The sequence below is a fragment of the Marmota marmota genome, unplaced genomic scaffold (genome assembly GCF_001458135.2).
Source record: "Marmota marmota marmota unplaced genomic scaffold, marMar, whole genome shotgun sequence".
NCBI classification, from domain to species: domain Eukaryota; kingdom Metazoa; phylum Chordata; class Mammalia; order Rodentia; family Sciuridae; genus Marmota; species Marmota marmota.
The window spans coordinates 9,949,328-9,972,570 of record NW_026000019.1 but is presented as its reverse complement, the minus strand read 5'-3'; the positions used below and the strand labels follow the sequence as shown (position 1 = coordinate 9,972,570).

General features: G+C 43.7%; 1 protein-coding gene across 1 annotated transcript in view; it reads left to right on the top strand.

Annotated features, from left to right (window-relative positions):
• Window positions 1–17,402: 17,402 nt before the first annotated feature.
• Window positions 17,403–23,243, top strand: part of CUNH1orf21 (chromosome unknown C1orf21 homolog) — a 135,380-nt gene continuing 129,539 nt past the window's right edge. The window contains exon 1 of the mRNA XM_015491705.2: window positions 17,403–17,647. Within this exon, the coding sequence (XP_015347191.1) occupies window positions 17,554–17,647 (94 nt within the window). The 5' untranslated portion in view covers window positions 17,403–17,553. The remainder of the gene's footprint in view (window positions 17,648–23,243) is intronic.

The window sequence follows — 23,243 nt, the reverse complement described above, 5'->3', positions numbered from 1 at the left end:
TTCAAATGTTTTCCCATCCCTTGAATAAAATGTGTGTGTGTTTTTAAACAATATTGCAGTAGTAATTATATTTACTTAGGCGTTATTTAACTTCATTCTGTGTAGAGTTTCATGTTATGCTATTTGCATTTTGATCGCTTTCTGGGGAACATTGACCGTTATAGTGATGTTTCCAGGGTCCTAACCCTGCACCTCAGTTTCTGCCATCTTCCCTGGAAGAGTAGATAGATAGTAGTGTGGAGAGTAGTTTATAATAAATAGCCTGACATCCCAAGGGGTTTATCACTTTTAACAGAATAAGCTGTATTTTCCTAATTATGAGTTGTTTCTGGAGCAGAGGCTGGAGAGTAAATTAGACTTTTGTGTGTGTGTGGTGCTAGGGATCACACCCAGGCCCTCCCACATGCTAGAATGATTTGGTTGCAAATTTCAAGACAAGTGCTCTACTACTGAGCTCCACCCCAGCCCCTAAAATCAGCCTCTTTTAAGGTTTACTTTAACATTTTTTTTTAGGGCAGAATATAAAGTGTTAAATTTGTACTGGTAAGGAATTGATGCGGGGGTGGGGGTAAAGTGCCTAAATTGAACTTGTAGAATATTGAGAGAAGCAGCACTGAGCTCCCTTTCATTTCCCAGTGACTGAATGACTTGCTGAATTTCTCATACAAGAAATTTATTCCTCTTCATTGTACTGTTCGAGGGTTTAAGATCCCAAAGCTGCTCTGGAATTGTTATGGCCAGTATCAGTTTATTGACATCTTCATCTTTGAGAATCAGCTGGTCTTGGCAAACGGGCCTTGGCCACCTGTGCATCCTTGCAGCGCTCGGAGTTGAAGGTAAGTTGTTTAAAATCAAGAGAGAGTGCTGGCTTTGAACCCTCAGGGTCTGGCTGGGGAGGCAGACACAGGAGAGGGCAGTGAGGACCCCAGTCAGGGAGGTGCAGGGCGGGGTGGGCACTGTAGAGGGGTGGGGCGGGGGTCACAGCTGCTTCCCAGGAAGCAGATGCTTGGAGCCAGGTCTGAGAAGTCTCGTCGCCCTGGCAGGGAGAGGCGTCCCAGAAGGCTTCACTTTGATCTCTCACTATTCCTCAGCCTCCCACAGCAGCTCAGCCCACCTTGTTCTTCTCCCCATTTCTCTCCAGCTCTTTTGGTTGTCCTGCGGGGCACATGGGCCTCTTCCACGCCCAGGACAGCAGAGCCATGCGTGCCCTGGAAGAAGGCACGGCTCCTCTGTGGAAGGCTGGAATCATGGCTGCCTGTGTGTAGACAGGCAAAATCTTGTTGGTAGGTGGAGATTGAAATAGTTTAGAGGGGTGTCGGCCAGCAAGAAGGAGGAGGAAAATCACTCAATAAGTCCCAGACTCTAGTGTTGGTCCAGCTTGTGTGGGCAACTGCTACCATTTTGTTTGCATCAAAACCAATAGGCAGCTTCAACAGACATTCACTAGAAATGGAGTTGTGTTGGGACCGGAGGTATAGCTTAGTGATGGAGTGCCTGCTTAGCCTGCGCGAGGGCGTGGCTCCATCCTCAGCATCCTCCCCTCCAAAAAAAAAAAAAAAAAAAAAAATGGAAGAAAGAAAGAAAGAAAGGAAAACAGAAACTGAGTTGTGAAGGTGTCAACGAGAGGTAATAAGGTTGGAGGTGTTATAAATGACATTGAAAAAGCTCCAGTACTCTCACTTGACTTTTTTGTTTACTAAAACGTTTACTCCCAAGCGCAGGAGATCAAAACAGGGGGAGTACCCTCTTTCCTAAAGGTAGGGCTTCTCTTTCACCTCACTAGGAGCACCCTAGATCTGGATTGACTTTACTGGCATCTCGAGGCATGCTGTGTCTTTTAAGTTGTCTCGCTAGGACTCTGGCAGCTCGACGGGGCTGGTGGTCGTGAAAGGCTCTGCAGATGGTAGAGCAGTGAATAAGCATTGACTGACTTTGCAACTGGGATACCAGCCTTTGCTCTGAATTCCGAAGCTCTCCGTCACTGTTTGACATTGAGACAGGTGTCCTTCCTCCATGCCAGCTGTGGAGAACATGCTGAGGTTTGCTTCCCTATTGTCATCTTAAACTCTCAGCATCACCACTAACAGCAGCACTGTCCCACTCCTGTGACCCAGGAACAGTCAGAGCGTTCAACCAAGCAGGCTTTGGACTGGCCTGTTCCTCTTGCAAAGTGTGGTGGCCTAGTCCATCTAATGAACTATTCTGAAGTCAGTGGACAAGGCTCCCCAAAGCCTTACACACTCTGTCATTGGCCTTCTAGACAGAAGGTTATCAGTGTGCAACTTCTACTAATGGTCATGTGAGCTGGTGGGAAGGGAAGTACCATAAAAGTACCCTATCTGGGCGCTGTGACCTTGGGCGTTCCACATAGGTTTCCCTGGTCTGGAGAGGTGTGGGAGGTTTGGTCTCTACTTCCTAGGACACCACTGCCCTTACTGCTTCCCAAAGATATGTCTCCTCAGTGGGCCCCCTTCCTATTCTGCAGAACCAGAGCCACCAGCCAGGAGACAGCCGATGTTTATAAAGGATGCTCTCTCTGGCTGCTGCATTTCCTGTCTTAAAGATTGATGGTCTTTAGCTGTTTTGCTGATGTCATTGTACATCTGTTTTTTGGAGTGAGGATAACAGGGAAAGAGAATGGCTAAATCTTGCAAGAACTCATTACTCCATGAACGATGAAGGTTTATTCCTCTTTGATTTGTTTGCTTCACTGGGGAAAACAAATGATCGTGTCACCCTGTAGAGAATCTCCCTTTCCTTTTGATGTACAAATAAACAGCCTCCCACGTTGTTGCATTTATTTTTGCTGCTGCTGGGATAGTTGATTAAAAAAAAAAGCACTTTGTTATGTTGCTTTCCTATATGATGACCTTCATAATGGAATAGGGAAGGAAACGCTGTAAAAGACACATCCATATTTTTAACAGGTGAAGGACCCTTAACTGCAATTGCCCAGGAGAAACCACAGCCCATTAAAGTGAGATGGATGAGCTGATAAGCCAAACCAAGTAACAGGAAGGAGACAGGAGACTTGATTTCTTGACCTATCTTGGAAGGAATCAACTTTTATTCATTTATTTAAAAAAAAAAAAATTAAAGTGCCCTCTTCTTTCCTTCCTGTCTTCTTCATCTTGCAGGAGGATGTATCTGGTAATGGGTCTGTTTGTTCATTTTCATGTTCATCTAGCCTGCAAATAGCCACATGAAATATCGGAGGTGTTGGTTAGTAGAAGGTTATGAATGCTAGTTAATTTGATTTTCCAAAGGAAGAAGCTTAAATGACGGCCTTGTAGCCTCTGGTCCCCAGTGCTGTGTGTACTTCCTGTATATGTCCCTTGATCTCAGGTGTTTGGAGCCTGGCAACAGGCCTCTGTGTTTTGCGAGCTTGTTTCCAATATTGATTTGTCATTAGCCAAACCTGACTTGGCAGTGACTTCGCGGGCCCGTTCTTGGAGGGATGCAGATGCACGCCACCGAGGGCACAGATTAGAAGGCGATCTCTTGACATTCTGTTGCTAGGTTACGGAACCCTCAATTACTGAACCTTGTACCTAGCATCCATATTCTAAAATTTTTTATTTATGGTTGAAAGCAGCCACTGTGCATATTTTGAGGGCAATACAATGAGATATAAAATGAATAGAACTAAGTAGTTAAGACACATCTCCTCAAAAAAATGAGGATAAGCAAATGTTTATGACAAACCAGTTGAAAGATTTGATTCTCCCCTCCTCTCCAGGCAATGTAGAATCACTGAGCTCAGGGAGTTAGTTGCTGGGCAAGCCTTTGTACCGTCATGGTGTTAGCTCAGTCGTGAACTAGACCTTGTAATGAAAGTTAGGTGATGCACCACGTCCGCTCCTCTGGTTGGAGGCAGGGTTGGGTTGTCAATTTTGGATATAGGTTTTTCTTTTTTTCCCTTTTATTCCTTTTCTACTCTTCTATTCATAATTTTTTTTTATCACATGGACAGAAGTTTTATTTAAAAATAACTTTTATTCAGAGAATAATTTTACCAAATTGTGGTGTAATTATAGTAACCACATTTGACCTTTATAAACAATCTCTTAATAATTAGATTTTTTCAACTACACACTTGTGGTAAAAGCTGTTTTTTTGTTTTTCCTTAAAGAAACAATTTCCATAGTTCTCTCACCCTGCACACCTTTGCTTTCTAACCCAGCTTGTGGAGTAACGAAATGTTTATTAATCTGCTACTTTGTGCAAAGGATTGCACAGGATCAAAGACGTGGAAAACATGACTTGCCTTCAAAAATTTGTAAATGAATTAGAACCTCAAGGGGAAAAAATGCACAGAAGTTAACAACGTAAACATCAGTAGAGGAGATGGTCCAAGGCTATGCATATTTCCTGAATGAGAGGTCAGGGCTGACTTCAGAGGGAGGACACTCCATGTGGGCCAAGTTGGACTGAGATGGAGAGGTAACTGAAGACATGTAGCCACACAGATAGGTGATAAATGGGCTCTATAGGTATTTTCTGGTCACTTTAGGGAAGGGGAAGATCTGTGGCTTGGAGCAACATTTCCTAGAAGTGATAAGATTTGTTCTGAACTCTCAAGGATGGGTAGAATTTGAATAACAGGCAGAGATGGGGGGAGGGCGCATGTATATAAGGGGGCAGCTTTGAACAGAGGGGTTAGTATATAGAGATTGGACTGGCTGATGCTGAGACAGTGGGATCACAAGTTCGAAGCCAGCAACTTAGCAAGGCCCTGTTCAAAATAAAAAATAAAAATGAAAAATATGTAGCTCAGTGGTTGAGTATCCCAGGTTCAATCCCCACTACTCTAAGGGGAAAAAAATAAAGAAAAAAATAAAGCTAGATAGGATTAGAGATGTAGATGAAAATCCTAAAGTTCTGGGAAGGAGTTTAAACTTTCATCTAGTAATATTCTTGTGAACCCAAGCATGCTTTACCACTGACCTACACCTCCAGCCCTTTTTATTTATTTGTTTGTATTGTTTGTTTGTTTATTTATTTTGCTCATTAAGTCGCTGAGGGTTTTGCTAAGTTGCTAAGGTTGTCCTTGAACTTGTGATCCTCCTGCCTCAGTGTCCCAGATCTCTAGGATTATAGGCATGTGCCACTAAGCCAGCTTATTTATTTTTAACTGAGCACATATTCTGAGCCAAGCCCTGCTAGAGGCTGTAGATACAACAGGGAATATGAAATATATAGGCTGTTTCTCTCAAAGAGTTTACACTGTAGACTCATGGGAAGGATAGATAGGTAATTAGGAATTAGAGCTATCTTGCACTATGAAGATGACTATGAAGGGTAATCATCAGGGGCTCTGGGACCTTTGGCAAGGGACAGTTTGTGCACACTAGAATTTAACAGGCAAAGGTGAGGAAGGAGAGCCTTCTGGGCAGGGTTGGGTGGTAGCAGGTGCAGAGGTGGGGAGACAAGACAGTCTATGCTCCCCATTTTGAAGATGGGTTGTTGAGTCTTGCCCTCTGCATAGCAGGGCTCCCAACATGGCAGGGGACAAAATTCAGGAGATGGTTTCTGCCCTCACAGCACCACTACCCTCGGGTTATCTACTTAGAGGTGTCTGCAAAACACCAAATAATTAAGTTTTTAAGAGTTTAGGGAAGAGCAAATTGAAGTGCATCATGGAGTAGTGACATGAAGCCTCCTTCCCAGAAATGGATAGGCATTTGCAGAAGCAGAGGTTTGGACGTGAGCAGATAAGGGACAAGGGTGGTCTGGTCGATGCTAATTATTTTGGAGCTATAGGAAGAGGCAACAGTGGGTTGCCAAGACTGGATCCTAGCAAACGGTCCAATAAGTTCTCTGAATTTCTAGCCATCAATTTTCACTCATAATATTAGGAACCTTGACCTCAGTTGTCCCTGAGGATGTGTCTACCTTGATCCAGGTACCTCAGTCTTTACCCTGGAGATTAATGAGAATGGAGGATTTGGGGATGGGAGAAGGACCCAACAGAATCAGTATGCTAACTGTCTTAATTTGTCTTTGTTGTATAAAATAAATGGGATAATTATGAATTTATAAGAAGTAAAATTTTCACTAAAGATTCTAGTTATTTTATGATACTTTAAAAACTGCTAGGAGGGACCATCCTGAAATCCATTGAATATGACTGTGTTTTTCCTCTTTCAAACAAAGCAAAAAACAACTCCCCCCAAAAAATGTATCATAGAAAATGCTGATGAATAAGTAAGGTTTGTAGAAAACAGTATACAAATACCAATTTTAATTTGGATCCTAAAATTTTTTTAAAAATAATTTTTTTTTTGTAGGCTTGTTATTGGAGTGGTAATGACAGTGTGGAACCAGAGGTGACGGTGGAGTCACAATCCTCCCAGACAAGGGAATACTAAGCAATTGGTCATATATACTTTTGTCATATGCAAGAATGCAACTGTCATGGGCTACTCATTGGAGGTCTCTGAAAGACATCTGGACCAAACCAGTACAGTGGTGCATACCTGTAATCCCAGCAGCCGGGGAGGCTGAGACAGGAGGATCCGGAGTTTAAAGCCAGCCTCAGCAACGGCGAGGTGCTAAGCAACTCAGTGAGACCCTGTCTCTAAAATAAAATACAAAACAGGACTGGGGATGGGGCTCAGTGGCCGAGTGCCCCTGAGTTCAATCCTAGGTACTCCCCCCCTCCAAAAAAAAAGACATCTGGGCCAAGGCCTTGAGGGAAGAGAAAGTGGTCACATCCTCAGTTAAATGTATTTCTGCTCTGTTTTGGATAAGTTTGTCATCAAGCCACACACTTGTGCTCTCTTCAGATAAAGACATTAAACACGTTTCAGACCAGAACGGAGTGTGACTGCCGCGTCTTGATGTTGAGCTGTGGTCCCCCTTGTGTCTTTTCTGCCCCATATTGTCCAGTTCTACTGAGCTTGTCACTCTGGTCTCATTCTCAAAGCACACACTGGGAATAATCAGGAAAGAATACCTTGTACACTAGCCATGCGATTTTAAATGGGGAACATTGGGCAGATTTAAGATCATTATTTTAGTATACCCTGTCATTTTTGGTAACCTTTACGAGGTCACATTAGCTTCAAACCTGTAACCCTGTGTATTCCTTAATAGCTTTTCAGTGGCTGAACAAGAGCTCCAAGGCCAGGCATCTTGCCCTCTCTTCTATAGTCTGTCTCTCAACCCCCAGTAAACATCAGGAATGACTGCAGGACTCTTGGTCCGGAGTCATGAGCAAGCTCAGCGGGGGCAGGAGAGTGCAGGGCACTCTAGGGTGTGACCACCCCTCAGCTGACTTGACCCTGTCTTCCTGGGTCTGTTCTCTCAACCCCTCACTTTTTGCCTTCTTTTAATAGATGATTGCAGAGCGCATGTTTTTGGCTGAATGCTACAAAATCAATGAACTTCCCATAAGTCTTATGCATTTCTTAACAGTATGAAAATGGAGATGCTTTTTTTGTTTTTTGTTTTTTTCTTAACACAGGAAGTAGAGGGCATTGGGTTTGTGCTATCTGAAAATGACGTTTATCATTTCAGTCTCTTGGGCCTTCTGAGGACACCCTCCTTAAATAGTTCTTTGTTATGGGAAGCTAATCAAAAGTTTAAATTTGAGCAAGAACCAACAAGCAAACAAAGACCTTGATTTTTCAGATGGGTGAATTTCAGAAGCACTGCTAAACATCTGGACTCGGATTGAAAGTGAGAAAATGCACCAAGGACAGGCTCTCTTAGCCATTTTGGAGTCTCTGGTCCTTGGTGGAATGTTAAGAACTAAGCAAGTTCTCAAAAATTCATTGTTGAAATAATTAGCACAGTTTTGTAGGGCAGATGAGAGCCAACCATACAAGTGATAAAAGCTTTCTGAAACCCATTGTGTGGGATAATATTACGTATTACTCCTTTCTTACCTTCTTAAGGTGTGAATACTGAACATAGTTTTAAATCACCTGTGATGGCTCACATAACATCTTTAACTTCAGTCACTCGTGATATATTAAGAAGTCACTGTCTGTGCAGGTGACCTAGGACATGGAGTGGAGAGGAGATCACTCCCTGAGAGCTCCCCACATTTCTTTGTTAAAAGAGGTTTCTAAGAGACTTCATCCACTAGACATTGATTGCACACCTACTGTGTGCCTGACACTGTGTGCTGGGGTGCAGGGGTGGGTAATTCAAAGAGGAATGATTAGGACGTGGTCATGACCTTGGAAACCTGCCTGGGGAAGGAGATAGACACACAGCACGTAACAGGAAGTTGATGTGAACTCTGCATTCATGGGGGCCATAACAGAGCCCAAGAAACCCCACGAAAGCCCCTGACCCTCGACTTGTGGGCACACAGCCTTAGCCTTTAGAGCTTTGGATATCCCACGCAGAGGTGACTGACCCACCCCCACAGCAGAAGCACTGGGCACTTCTCAGGGCCATCTGTCAGTGCTGCACATGGGCCAGGTGCTTCTCCTGCTATGGAACTGTGTCTCCATTTCTGTCCGTGTCCCGTCCACCTGCAGTTATCTTTGGTCCAATTCTTAAAAACCACCACGCTGCCCAGATTAACCAGTCATCTCTCTTCCCATCTCTTCTTTCTATTCCCTTTTGCCTCTGCTTGTATCATCTGAAAGCTCATCTCCATGATATTAAGTAATAGTGATGACAGTGGTGATAATGACAATAGCTCCCTCTTATTTTCTTATTGATTATTTGCTATGTGCCAGATACTGGCCTAAGTATTTTCCATATAGCATCTCGTCTATTCCACTCAAGATTCATGAGGTCGTATCCCACTTTATAAATGAGGGCCCACAGCACTGTGAAGGAAGGAACTTCCCCAAAGCTATGTGACTCTTTTCCCACAAAATACTGGGTATAATCTTTGCATTGTTAGAACTTTGATAGTGGGGAGGGGGAGGAGACAAATTCCTTCACCCACAAGAAAGTTTTATGTTTTATGTGTTTGCTTTCTTTACATTTGTAAGGTACTTCCAGATCTTGAATTGTTCTAAATAGAGTTTGAAGGTTCCAGGAGGCAGAATTTCAGAGTCTTCTAGAGGTGTTTCTTGCAGTTAGCAGTCCTCTATCCGACAGATGGGGTGATTTACTGAATCTTTGTCACCACAGATTTTTCCGCAGACCTGTGCTGAGGCACAGTATAGGGAGGGAGAGATCTTAGGCCAGAGGGAGCACCTCATCCCTTCTGGATAATATTGTTTATTTTAGTAAGAAGAGGAGGAAATAGGAGGGAAAGGGTTTTGGGGAAGGAAGAGGGATGTGTGTTCAGATTGTTTTTAAATTTCTAGCATTCAGATCTTTCCAAAGTGTAATGCATTACTTTATCAAACTAGTGCTAATTTTGACCATAGGAAACATATCCATACTCAAAAACAGCAAATTAAGTCCTCAAATAAATACAAGCAGGCTTTTTTTGTTTTTAAACTATTCTTCCATTTGCTTGCAATGACTAGCTTAGGTGATTCATCATCTTTGTGTCTATTGCCTACCTTGCCTTTTATCCACCACAGTATGCAGGTTAAGGCTGAGGTACAAGCCCTTTCAGCAGAAAACTTAGGGATTGAATTGACTTGAAAATGTGCACTGTGCTGGACGCATGCAGACCTAGAGGCTTTCTAACTCAGTGATGGAGCCCCACACCTATTTTTCAGATGTGTGCATGGGAAAGGGGTTGCTGATGTTAACCCTTGTCCTGGCCCCATGGAGGTAACCCAGAGTCTTCTGAGAAGTCCATTCAGCTACAGTGCTGTGCTGTGATTTGTGGTGCAAGGGAGGATCAGCAGCTGAGCACTGAAAGCGCATCTTTGCTGTCCTCGCCATCAGCAAATGCTTCTGAGGCTCTGCTAACAACACTACATTGCTGGGCATTCTTCACCTCTTGGGGCATAAAATATAGTTGGGGCAGCACTATTTAAATTAGCTTGAAATATCTCCTGACTCTCAAGAATGCTTCTGATGCCTTGTTCCTTGCAGCTTACACTAGTCATTGGAATTTTATTTTATCACATTATTGATCTGTGAGCCCTATCCAGATGCTAGCCCATCAAGGTCAGGAATTATACCTGTTCCTTAGATTGCAACACATGGATTGCCCTGGATGGTCACTGGCCAATCTGAAAGGACCATGGCTTATTTGCTTTGATTCAAATCAAAATGTGTGGCTTTTTTGTTGTTGTTGTTTGTTTTTTGTTTTAGTAATTCATACTTATTCTACTTTCAATTTCCACTCGCTTCTTGATTTCTCATTCTTCCTTTGCATGTATTTTCTCTCATTTTCTCCATCTGCTTCTGGGTGTGCTTGGGTTAGGCCAGCAGACCTACCTTCAAGACCCTCTGGGCAGGTGGGTTTCACCCAGTGTGGACGCAGAGGGTCTGATGGGGATGTCCTGGCTTGGGGATGTACTCACAGAACGTGGCCTTGCACATGGAAGTGCTTTTCAGAGCATTCATCATAGACTTAGATGTTCTAAACAATCCAAAAAAGGAGGGGAGACACATGGTGGTTCCTGACAAGGAGATCCCATGGATTTGTCCCAGAAGACGTGGGGAACCAGCAGCATGGCTGTCACAAAAATCCCAGTCGTAGGTTCTTCTAGTAAAAGCCCAGGGTATAGAAGGTTCCCACACACACAAGTTGACAACTTCCTACAAACACTTGGTCTTGAAAGTGTTAGAAGAAAAAGAACTTGAAGTCAAAGAGTATCTGCCATTGGCTGCGGCTGCTGAGAATCCACACATTTTTTTCTGCGTAGATCCACACTGCTGTGGGTGTGTGGTTGAATCAGGAGCTGATGTTTTCCTCCTTCACCTCCTCAGAAATAATATCCCCTAGACAAATTTCTGTGTACATGTACAGGTAACCCCCAAATAAGGTGCAAGGTAACGGCACACAACTCTGAAATCCTTAGCTTGAAGAACAGTTATTCCACAAACCTTCTAACCAATTCCCTTAAAGAAACATTGTTAATTTTATTCATTAAAGGAAGGTTAGAAAAGAGGAAATAGGGAGCTGAGCTTTGTTCTGTTTCCAGCTCACTCACAGTTGAAATCAACATTCTCGGGCCAAAACATCATTGGTAATAACTTTCAGGCCCTTTAGGGCTTCTGGAAAAATTTGATTGCTTTATTCTGGCTGGGCATAAAAATCCAAGCAAGAGGCCAAGAGCTTTGTCCCAAGGCAGGTGTGTGAAGGGTCAGGTCGGAGCTTGGTACTCTCCTGCCCACTCCAGTGGTCATTCCACTTGACTCAGTGTCTCTTTGCTCCCACATCTCCCAGCACCAGTGTGTCCTCTTACATAGTATTTATTACTGTCACATTTCTGAGGGACACCTCTGTGCAATCATTATTTGCAGAATTGCGAGTTTTCCCATAAAGCAGCAGAAGTCCATACCCACAAATCCTTGGAGTTAATAGCATATTGTCGCCTGTCATGCCACCAAAAGAGTGCGAGGCCAGGAGCCGGTGCACCATGATGTCAGTTAACTGCAGGCACACAGGAAGGTTTGGCTTTCCCAGATTATCCTCATGTCAAACGTGACATCCCGGTATGTATTATTTTTAATGTTCACAATGAAATGTGAAATGGTGTTAACAGTAGCCCAAGGATACCAAAGCTTCAAGATTAGAAATCACTTTTAAGCTTCCTTTCTTCTTCCCCCCAGTGGGCTGCTGTATTAACACTCATTATAGCGAAGCAAAGCAGATGGGCAAACAGACTGATTATATATATATATATATATATATATATATATATAATTTTTTTTTCTTTATTGTTACAGGAGCTTACTAAGAGTTTGCCTTGAGTTTCAGATTAGGCTTTGGACTTGGATTTTTGGGCCATACCACAACTGTTAAGACTGCGAAGATTCTTAGAGATGGACTGATTACATTTTGCATTTTGAGATAGAAAAGGCTTTTGAGGGACAAGAGTGGAATTTTATGGTTTGGATATGAGGTGGTTCCTAATAAGCTCATGTGATAGACAATGAAGAAATGCTCAGAGATGAGGTGATTAGATTATGAAAGCTGTAACCCTAATCAGTGGATTAATCCATTTGGTGGTTTGATTATCTGAATGGATTACTGGGTGGAAACTATAGGCAGGAGGGGTGTGGCTAAAGCAAATAGGTCAACAGGGTGACCTACTTGGGGATTGTATATCTTGTCCCTGGCTCCTCATACAGTTTCTCTGCTTTCCAGCTGTCATGAACTGAGCAGCTTTCCTCTCCCACACCCTTCTGCCATGATGTTTTGCCTCATCTTGGGCCCAGAGNCAAAAAAAAAAAAAAAAAAAAAAAAGGAAAAAGAAAAGAACGTATTCATTTGAAAGTAATAGACTTGGGGAGAGAGACCTTCCCGTGGTGTAACACAGAACATTCTGGAACATTCCCCATAGGACACTTAAAGAGGCTTATGGCATGGTATGAGGAGAAGAAGGATTCTGTTGCCTGTCTGCACATTTTTAAAATCTGTTTTTGGATTTGAATCGGATTCTAATCTTGCTGATTTATTTTATCCAAAGAAGGACAGATAGCTTATAAAGACGGCATCGCGTTTGGTGAGCTTGTGGTGTTGTGGATTATACTTGCTGCAGGATAACGTGGACACAACCCCATGGGGAGGGTTTTACACAAAGCCCTGAGTAATTAATTGAATCTCATGTTTTTAGAGGTGCCTGATGGTCCTATTGCTAGATTCTTTAGCTTAAAAAAAAATCATCCTCAGTGAAACTTCATTTTAGAAGCTCACATCAAACATCAAAGAGATGCTTCAGTTTAATTTTCACACTGTAATCTGCAACTAGAAAAATAGCAGACTGTTAATAACAATATGTGAAAATGAGATTCTCCCAGAGGCTCAATGTTGTGGTCTCTGCGTGAGCGCCCGGAGCACCCTCAACCGCACCTAAGTGCTGTGGTTTCTAAGAGGAAAAATGAATAGAGGAGAAGGGGGAGGGGGAGGGGAGAGAACGCCCTAGATGCTAATGGAAAAGTGGAAGCTAAAAACCAAAACAAAGCAAAACAACATACAAAAACAGAGCTTAACTGAAGGGACCCTTTTCTGAGCAGAGATGATTGTGCTCAGAATTCTGAAATTCTGTGAGCAGGTCTCAGTGGGTTGAGGTTAAGTGGAAAGAAATTTGGGGGGTGGGAAAGGAAACCTTGACGTTGCCTCAGTCCATGAAGAGATGCAGTTCAAGGGTGTTTAGTGCTATGTCTTTAACTGGGGTTGGGTCTCAAACCGGACATCTGTTGTCACTCCTTTTCCCAAAGCCGAGTCAGGTGCCTGGGGAGCGAATGCCCTGGCATCCTCTATTTAACCTGGGGTAACTGGACCACTTGGCTGCGAAGCTGGTCTTCCCAATTATCTCCTTCTCTGGGAGTTCATCTCTATGGAGAGAATATGAACTCCTGTCTGTTTACTACTGTAAACCTAATACCTGTATACAAACACATCTGGCACTTAGTAGTTTTCAACAAATACCTCTTGATTAAATAACTGTGTTTATGTACACGATCTAAGGAACATTGTAAAAAAAACTTGCCTCAGTGATCCAGGATTAATTTGATGAATTGGTGCTCTCCTGCCCTTCAGGTGACTTCATAGTTAGCACCTTCAAATAGGTTCATAATTAAAATATATTTCTGATGAACTTATAAGACTTGAAAATATCACTCTTAAATTAATTACTGTAAGACATGTAGTGTAGTTGTTCCAGAAACAAAATCTACACCTGCTTATGACTTGGAGAAAGCTCAGATTGAACAATAGTTCTCTTTAAAACATGCAAACATGGCCAGGAATGGCTGTGCCCGCCTACGCTCGAAGCCGCTCTGGAGGCTGAGACAGGATCTCTTGAGCTCAGAAGTTTGTGGCCAGCTGTGAAACATAGCTAGAGCCTGTCTCAAAAAACAAAAACAAAGCAAAGCAAAACAAAACAAGAACCTATCTAATTAAACTTCCTAAGTAATTTTGTTTTCATTGGATATAAACTGTGTCGAATCTGCTTGTTAACATGACCTTTACCCCAATACTTGAATAACAGAGGCAGTCTTTTTATGTGTGTGTGGTACCAGAGATTGAACCCAGGGGAGCTCCACCACTGAGCTACACCCCAGTCATTTTTATTTTGAGATGGGGTCTCCCTAAATTGTCCAGTCTGGCCTCTAAACTTGCAATTTTCCTGCCTCAGCCTCCCGAGTACCTGAGATTACAGGCATGTGCCATGAGCAACTAAAATTCTTAAGTTTTCTTTTTGTTAGCCTTCTTGAATGTATTTGATTTTCATGTGATGTCGACTTTTTCAATTCCAATAAGTTTTTGTTGTTGTTGTTATCAACAAAACTTTTGGACACAGAAGAAACATCGTGGAATGCTTTTCAAAAGTAGCACAGGATAATTCATCTTAAACTCTTTGACATTGGCAGTTTAACTTCTTGTCTGCAGTTTCACTTTCCACAGTTGATGTCACTAGGAGTCAACAAAAATATTAACATTGGTCTTGACTCTTTCAAGGGACACTATGTTCATTTAATTATCATATCATCTTATTACAATGGTTCTATTTTATCGTTATTTCTGTTAATGTCTTACTGTGTCTGATTTGGAAATTAAACATAGTTCACCTTGTTTGGTACTCTCTGGCATCCACTTGGGGTCTTGAAACTCATCCCCCAAGGAGGAAGGTGAGGTGACTATACTTCTTGGATAACTGAGAAACATGGCATTTCAAATATGAAACAGGAATGAGGAAGAGAAGAGGGAGAAGACTACCAGAGAGGGTGGCTGTGAACTGTCTCTTCCTTCTGAAAATCCTCTGCTGGCTTCGCTAGCATCTCCCCTTCTTGCTTCTGTTTTTAGTCTAAAGAGGTAGCAGCCGAGAGTGGGGCCAGGCCAGGTTTCCCCTCTCACTTGGCCCCCTCCCTGTGGACATGTGAGGTTGCTTCCTCACGCTTCCTTTTGGGACAGTGAGGCTCCTCCTGCCTGGGAGCCCACACCTGTGACCTCCCCTGATGATGCTGGAGGTGAGACGGAGGAGGGAAAGTGCCCACCGGGTGTGCACAGAGCAACGGCAGCAGAATCACAGTGCCTCACAGTGCCCGCCCTTCGCAGCCTCCTGTTAGGAGGGCTTGACCCTCCTCCTACCTTGAAGCCCAGTCCCTTCTCCCATCCCTCCCATACTCAGGGATGCTTCTTCAGGAACTGAGACAGGTGGGCAGAATGGATTTCCACACTCATGCACTATTTCTCACCGTGTGTGCAGATTTGGATCAGAAAGACCCCCTGGGCCTGGTTTATGAAGCTGGATGAGGGCAGTGAGGCTTTCTCCAGGCTCTTCACAAAGAGTGAAGAGCCCACGGTCCGGCCTCTTCCCATCCCCCAAGTGACCCCTCCTAAAATAAGCACACACACACACAAACAGGCTCTTGCTCAGACGGGTCCTGCCACCCACCTGTTGCCACGGTCCCGACAGGCTGATGAACTTTTACCAAACCTCTAAGACCCCAAAAAACACCCACTTCCTCTTTCCAGTTCCTGACTCCACCCAGTCATGGTGTGGTCTGCTGTTTTGAGTTCTGAGGGCTTTGTGAAACCTTTATCACAGCACCTATGACACTGCACTGGGTCGCGTCTCTCTCCCGTCAGACTCCTGAGCTCTGCACACCAGGATGAATAAACAAATAGAATGAACAAATAGAACAAATGAATAAACAAATAGAAAGACTATAACTTTCAAAGATATTACTGCTAAATAATTTGTGTGTGTGTGTGTGTGTGTGCACGCCTACCTATAGGCCTGGATTTCATTTAGTGTTAAAAAGATGAAAATGTGAGCCGAATCTGATGGTGTATGCCTATAATACCACGACTCAGGAGGCTGAGGCAGGAGGGTCTACCTCAACAACTTAGCAAGGCCCTGTTTCAAAATAAATAAAAAGGGCTGAGAATATAGCTCAGTGGTAGGATGTTCCTGAGTTCAATTTCCCATACCACCATAAAGGAGAAAAGAAATTTATTAACGTGGAGTTACCTAAGTATAAAGAGATAAATGCTTCTGGGTTTATAAAATTTCTCCCCCGCCCAACCCTCTACTTCCTATTAATGATGTCACATAACCAATGATAAAGTTGAAGAATTATACAGACTATAATTTTACAGTTGGTATTTATTGCAGTTTACATTTGGCTTAATTTAAGATCATTACCTTTGTATCTAAGTTCAGGTATTGGATGCATTAGGCTAATTTGAAAAATCCTCTTTGCTGAGGTTTTATGGTTTAAATGATTGGGTTTCCTGATCTGTGGATGCTCTGAGTGCTCTAGGCAGGAGGGCGTAGGGTCAGCCCCTGTGGGAAGCTCCTAGCCACACTTGGTAGCGCTGTCTGTGAGCCCCAGGAGCATGGGCCCTTCATAGCCAGCGGCGGGTGCCGGTGCTGATGGAGGCTAAAGGAGGACAGGGGTTCAGGCGAGGCCTGTGTCCCAGTGGGATGGGTGGAGGTGAAGGAGTGGACAGGGCTGGAGTAGATCACCTACAGGACTGCGATGGCTGGGTAAAAAGGAGGGAAAATAGAAAGCAACAATGGTCATGGTGAGCTCTGCAGACGCTGAGGGTTCTGACGGCTCGTTGGGTGGGGCAGGGGAAGGCCGAATCACTCAGCTGGCCTGAGCATCATCTCCTTCATGGTGTATCCTAAGTGCTCTGTACGCCTTCGTGAGAGGCCAGTAGAGGCCCTTCCAGGGGTGGACAGCTATTTGCCTTTCTTCCTATCCCTGCATTTTCTGCTCGATCCTCCAAACCTTCAGACAGCTAAGCAGAACATCATCCAAAGTAATTTTAAGACCTTGTCCCATCTCCTTCCTCCAAAAGTGTCACCTCCGGTAAAATAAAATACTGAACTGTTTTCAGCCCCAGTGAGAAAGGTGTAAACCAGACCCTGTTTCATTCTGAGCAGGACAGCTACTTCCTCCCGGAAAACTTTGAGGGGCTGAGAAGAGGTGGCCTCGGGGGGGAGGATGAGGGAGAGGAAAAGCCATTCTCAGCCCCCTGCACTGGCTGGGTCTCAGGAACACGCTTTGCCTATTCTGAAGGTTTTTGAGGTTCCAGAGCCTCAGCCAACCTATACATACATGGCGTGCATGTGTGGCAAGTAGTAGTGCTCAAATACTTACTTGTGTAAATAAATATGTATTTCTTATAGCTCTCCTAAAACTTCACCCCTGGGGGAGGGGGGAGTGTCCTCAGATCTTGCTTTCTAAGTGGGAATCAATTGAGAACAGGACACTGGGATTCTGTTCTTCAGCGCCATGTCCTGACAACTGGCGCCACAGGCTTCTGCATGAGTCCTAGCATGTCACAGGTCACAGGCTCAGAGCCGTTCCACCCCACAGGTTTTGCTGGAGTCTCCCTGGCTAATCTAACTCTCTTCTCTCGCAGGTGCGCACATCTTGACCGACTCAGCAGAAGGTGGATTTTCTTCGTGTTTAAAGAAAAAAAAAATGTCCCCGTGTCTGTAGAGATGATTTGCAGTTCAGCCCGGCTGAAGCTGACCGAATGAGACTATGGGCTGTGCCTCCGCCAAGCATGTTGCCACTGTTCAAAATGAAGAGGAAGCCCAGAAAGGAAAGAGCTACCAGAACGGAGACGCGTTTGGCGGTGAGTGCTGTCACACGGCAACCCTGATGGCTGGTTCTAGGCCTTTCACTTTGGTGATGGTGAACAACGGTAGCCATGGGAGTCTTATGCCGTTGGGTTGAAGGGGTGACAAGACCCAAAATCAACACAGACCTTCTATTTCCTGACCACACATCATGATTAATAGGGGCTTTGCGGAGATCATGGAGGTCTTTTGCAGGAGTTAGCATTTAGATCGAGTTCTGAAGAACCAATAGGATTTAAACAGGAGCATAGGACAGCAGCCATCGAATGTCCTCGTGGGGAAGAACTGTAAGACTGAAAAGTCCAAAAAGGGAATGAGTGAGGATTTATAAACGAGGGAGGGAGGGGTGTTTCAGGGTTAATGGAGTGAATTACATGTTTTCATATTCTAAAATACACAGGCGATGAATTTGTAGTCATTTTTTAACTTCTCTATGATAATTCAAATTGCCCTCATGATATCTAGTGCAAAGGTCACAAACTGCCAAGTATCCATCTGGCCACGAATATATTTTCTTTGCTTCCTCTTCCACCTGAAAAATCAGGATGTTTCACATAAAACCCCAAATATGTTCAGAAGCTCTTGCAACCCTGTGTCTTCACTCCTTGAGGTGACATTCAGCGGGTGGGGTAGCAATTGTCCTTCCAGTCAGCCTGGGGCACCCAGTGAAGTGCTCACCCTTGCCTGCAGAAGCACACCAAGCCCAGGCTACTCATCAGTTACCTGCCTGCCCACTTACAGCCTCTTGAGTTTCCTGATCTTGAGTTTGCCCCTGGAATCATCAATTACTTCTCTGATGAAGTATGGATACGTGTACACAATTCCAGGCCCTAGAAGTCAGAGAAGCAGTTTTTGCTGAACGACTTTACCAATAATATCTACCACTTGACATTCACGTGGCCCTTTTACTTATAAAAACCCCTCTTCATCTCTTGCTGGATAAGGAACCTCATTGAGATAATGTTTGCATTGAGTTGCATCATTCGGTCACTGTCAGACAATTCCGTTGCTTGTACGGGCTGTAGCTTTTAGTCCATTGTAACCGTTCTGGTCCTCTATGAAGAATTGGAATGCTATTTAAGAGCTAATGCTTTATGTAAATGGAGTAGTCTGAATGAGAAGGTAGATTTTATTCTGTTGTTTTAAGGAGATGCATTTGCTGGCTGGGACACATTTGCCCCTCTTGGTGACTGCCTATAGAAAAAATAACGTATGTATGCGCATCTTAATAAAACTAGAATCCGGGTTGCTGAAACCGTGGTTTCTGGGAAAACAGCTAATTGGAACTGGAGTCATTACTGTCACCCTCAAATGCTTAACTTTTAAGAGAAAATAATCTAACATCAGGGATTTGTTAGAATTAGCTTCCATGTGAGGCCTCTGTGTCAATATCATTTTTGTGATAGTGCTCCTATGTCTGGGGCTGCCACCATATGTCAGACCCGGGAGGCATTTACATTCATTTTCATGTTGAATTTTCACAACAATCCTGTGAAATATGTGCCATCCGTTTTGCATATCTGGAGCTTGAAACACAGATATGCTAGCTGGTTGAAGGTTGCCTGTCTATTAAGTGACAGCCTCTCTCTCTCTCTCTCTCAGATTTGTCCACCTGTCTTTTCTTTTTCTTTCTTTTTTGTATCAGGGATTGAATCCAAGGGCACTTAACAACTAAGCCACATCCCCAGCCCTTTTTTGTTTTTTTATCTTGAGAAACAGGGTCTTGCCAAGTTACCCAGGACCTCACTAAGTTGCTGAGGCTGGCTCCCTTGTCACTGGGGTTACAGGTGTGCACTAGCACACTCAGCCACCTTTATTGATGTTGTTTCCCGATGCCCAGTCATCTCCTGTTGGTCACTCATTCTTTAATGCTGTGTACTAGGTGTAATGCTACATGCCATCGAGATTACAGAGGTAAATAATCCTGAACCGTGCTATGTGGGACTTCATGAGAAGATAAGGACGTGTTGTGAGGCAGAACACACCATGTACCAGAAGAGGGAAAGATAAGGATGGGGGACAGAGTACTGGCAGCCCTGCTGAGACGGCAGCATCAGAGTAGCTTTCTTGGTGGCAACATCTGAACCTGGCCTTCAAGGGCTGAGGGAATCTAACCCTGCTGGATGAAGGGCACAGGAGGAACCTAGATGAGGAAAGGCTAGAAGTCATGTGAGGTGTATTCAAGAATTATAATAATCCAGTTTGCACGGAATGTAAAGAATAAGTGGGAGAGAACTGAGGGTTAAATAGAGAACTTCAAATGCAGGCTGGGGTTATGGCTCAGGGCTAGCACACTTGCCTAGCATGCGTGAGGCACTGGGTTTGATTCTCAGCACCATGTATAAATAAAAAATACAAAAAGTCCATCAACAACTAAAAAATACTTTAAAAAAAGAGAGAACTTTAAATGCCAAATTGTAATCTTGAGAAGGATAACTTAGACTCTAAGAACAAGATTTGGTGATAGTAGAGATATTGTGCTTACAGTCTGCTTAGTGATGAGAACACCTAACCACCTATTTCCTAATTTAGTCACAATCACATAGCCGGGAAGACTCTGTTGTTCTAGTGAACCGTAAGCATCTTGCAGATGTTAGCATCTGATAAAGGATGCTGTATTAGTCAACTTGGCTGAGTATTAGACTACCATAAGATCTCAGTGACATTAGACAGTAAGCATTTCTTTCTTGGTCATATTATGAGTTGGTGGGCTAGCTGGGGTGGCACTGACCCACTTCCCTCTTATTTTCCTAGTTCTAGGAGCAGTAAACTGAGGGCATTCCTTCCCTTAAAGAAAGGCAGGAGTGCAAGCCACACACATGAAGCTTTGTAAATGTGGCTTAGAGCCAGCTTGCTGTCACTCACACCCATATTTTGCCAGCCAAAGCAGGTCACACAAACAAGCCCAAGGTCAAGAGGCAGAAAAATACACTCTGACCACGGCACATTCATGGCACAGGGTGTGGACATAGGGAGGAGAGTAAGAACTGGGGCTAAACCATCTCCTCCAAACCTGCCTTGTCATTGCTGTCTCTGTGGCTCCATATAGTCTGTACCCATAGGTGCACTTTGGTCCTCTGCTTAATATTCTTCATCTCCACAATACTTACTTAGCATTATTATCTTATTAGTCTAACATAAATATATGCAAGTTTGTAATATGGTGTTAAATAAAGGTGAACAGAGCTTCACCAGTCAAGAAAGACTTTTTTTTTCTAGCTTTACCAGGGTTCTGAGGGTAGAATTGATGGAATACAATGTCAAGATTAAGTGCCAGGACTCTAGATGTTACTGTCTGCTTGAGTTTAAATATGACAAGAGAAGGTCCTGCCTGTGTTACTTTACTTAAATTAGTTTGCAAGGAGACATTTGCAGAATCCCAAGATGATTCCAGATGGTAGCAGATGAATGATACGTCTGGCTCGTCTTTATGGTTACCCATTGCTCTGGTGATCTTTGATAGAATAATAAATGACCGGAAGGTTTGAAACAGTCCTGGCGTCTTATTTCTCATGATTCTGTGCGATGGCTGGGGTTCATCTGCTCTTCTCTCCTGGGCTCAGTCATGCAGCTGCATTTAGCTGGGATCTCAGCTGGACTCAGCTGTCCACCATAGCTTCCGGCCTCTGTCTGCAAGACCTCTCTTCCCAGCTGGGTAGACAAACTTTTCACATGGCCACTGTCATCTAAGAAGAAGTGGAGACTATCAGGCCACTTAAGACCTGAGCTGGAAAGTCCAAAAATGTCATTTTTGCTGCATTCTATCGGTCAAAGCAAGTCATGAGACCAGCCGAGGGAGCACAGAGGCACTCCATCCCCGAGGAGGGAAGGAGTTTGGGGAGCCGTCTTTACATAGGGTTCCGTACCCTTGGGGAAAGGTAATTACAGCCCTGTGACTGGGTTTTATTCCAACCAGGGCATATTTTTCACTGATTAGAATGGTCTCATTCACTTTTTAAAAACTCAATGTTTTGAAAATGTTATTACAACCTGTTGTTGAAGATTTGACAGGATCTGTGAAGGGTGGCTTATTGGAGATGGCAATCAAGTGTCTCTGAGAGTTAGTATCAGCCCGTAGTAGATTCTTTTCCTAAAGGTGTTAATTCATAGTTTCCAAAGACACAAACTGGAGAATTTTGAGGCTCAGTGTCTTTATACAAATAGTAATTTCTGTTTTTGTGAAGCAGTTTGGTCTCCATGATGTTTGGGTTATTTAGGAGACAAACCACTCCAAATGTGTGTGACAGAATTATGTAGAAAATTCCGCCATTGAGGATTAAGTGACAAATGGGCATCTTTTTTTTTTTTGGTAGTACTGGGGATTGAACCCAGGGCACTCTACTACTGAGCTATGCCCCCAGATCTTTTTATTTTTCATTTTGAGACAGGCTCTGGCTAAGTTGCCCAGGCTGGCCTCGAACTTGCTATCTTCCTGTCTGGGATTACAGGTGTGCATAACCTCACCTGGCAGAAATCATGGTGTATCTGAATTTTGATCCTGACTCCTAGATTTCAAAGAATTTAGGAGTTCTTTGATGAGGAATTTTATCACTGATATTAACCTACACATTTTCTTACATTTTCAATGTTCAAGCATAAAGGATTTCAGGTCTCAACTTCTGCTTTAACGTACCGTGACCCTTTCAAAAGTCAGATCCCGGCTAAAAGGCTCATCTCCATATTGGAATTTTCCTCCCCTTAGTGGTCAGGGCAGATGTGAACAGTGGTCAGCAGATCTGGATAGGTCATTCAGAGGACAGCTGAGCAGGTTGCCAAGACCAGCTTGCAAAAAAATAAATGACCAACAGTTGAACAAGTTATCATGAACTAGTTAAGCAAGTTCTAAGGGAGCCAAATTGTATTGGGTTTCTTTCGACAGTCATTCACTGAGCCGACTAAAGTAGGGGTATGGGGTAGATTCAGGCCTTAGTGGGGAAATTAACATGTCAAAACCTGAGATCCTGAGCTCTCAGGGTATCTGCAAGGGAAAGAAACTCACACTTTGACTTTCCTATTTGTGCCTTTTCTATTTCTATTCTTCCAGTAATGTAGTCACTCTGCCTCTTGTCTGTTCCCAGATCTCGTGAATCTTACCCTCTTCTTCTAGTGTCACTTTTCTGATCACTGTGGTTGATCAGGTGGCTGTAGCCCCTCACCCAGAGGATTCCAGGGTCCTTGGAACTGTCTCTCCTTAGTCTTCTTTGTTATTTGTTTCTTTGCTGTTGTTAACTGCAGATTTTTGGTTGTTGTGGTTGTTGTTGTTGTGTTTTTGCACCACAGTTAGGTTGCTTTTTCTAAAGTATGCCTCCACTGGTGTTGAATCTTCTGCTCCAGAACTTTGTGCCTAATCTTCTCTAGTAAAATCCCATGTCATTCGTCAACACTCAGGACCTCGGAAGGTGGCTCATATGCACTTTGCCAGCCACGGTTCATGCTCTGTTCTTCCAGCCAGACTCCACGACTCACCCCTGTGACCTCATCCCACACCTCTGTGCTCCAGGCCTTTCAGGACATGGTGACCTCTGGTTGACATGGGCCTTTCTCCTGCCTTCATCTCTTAAATCCTGCAGCATTTTCCAAATGCAGACTCTT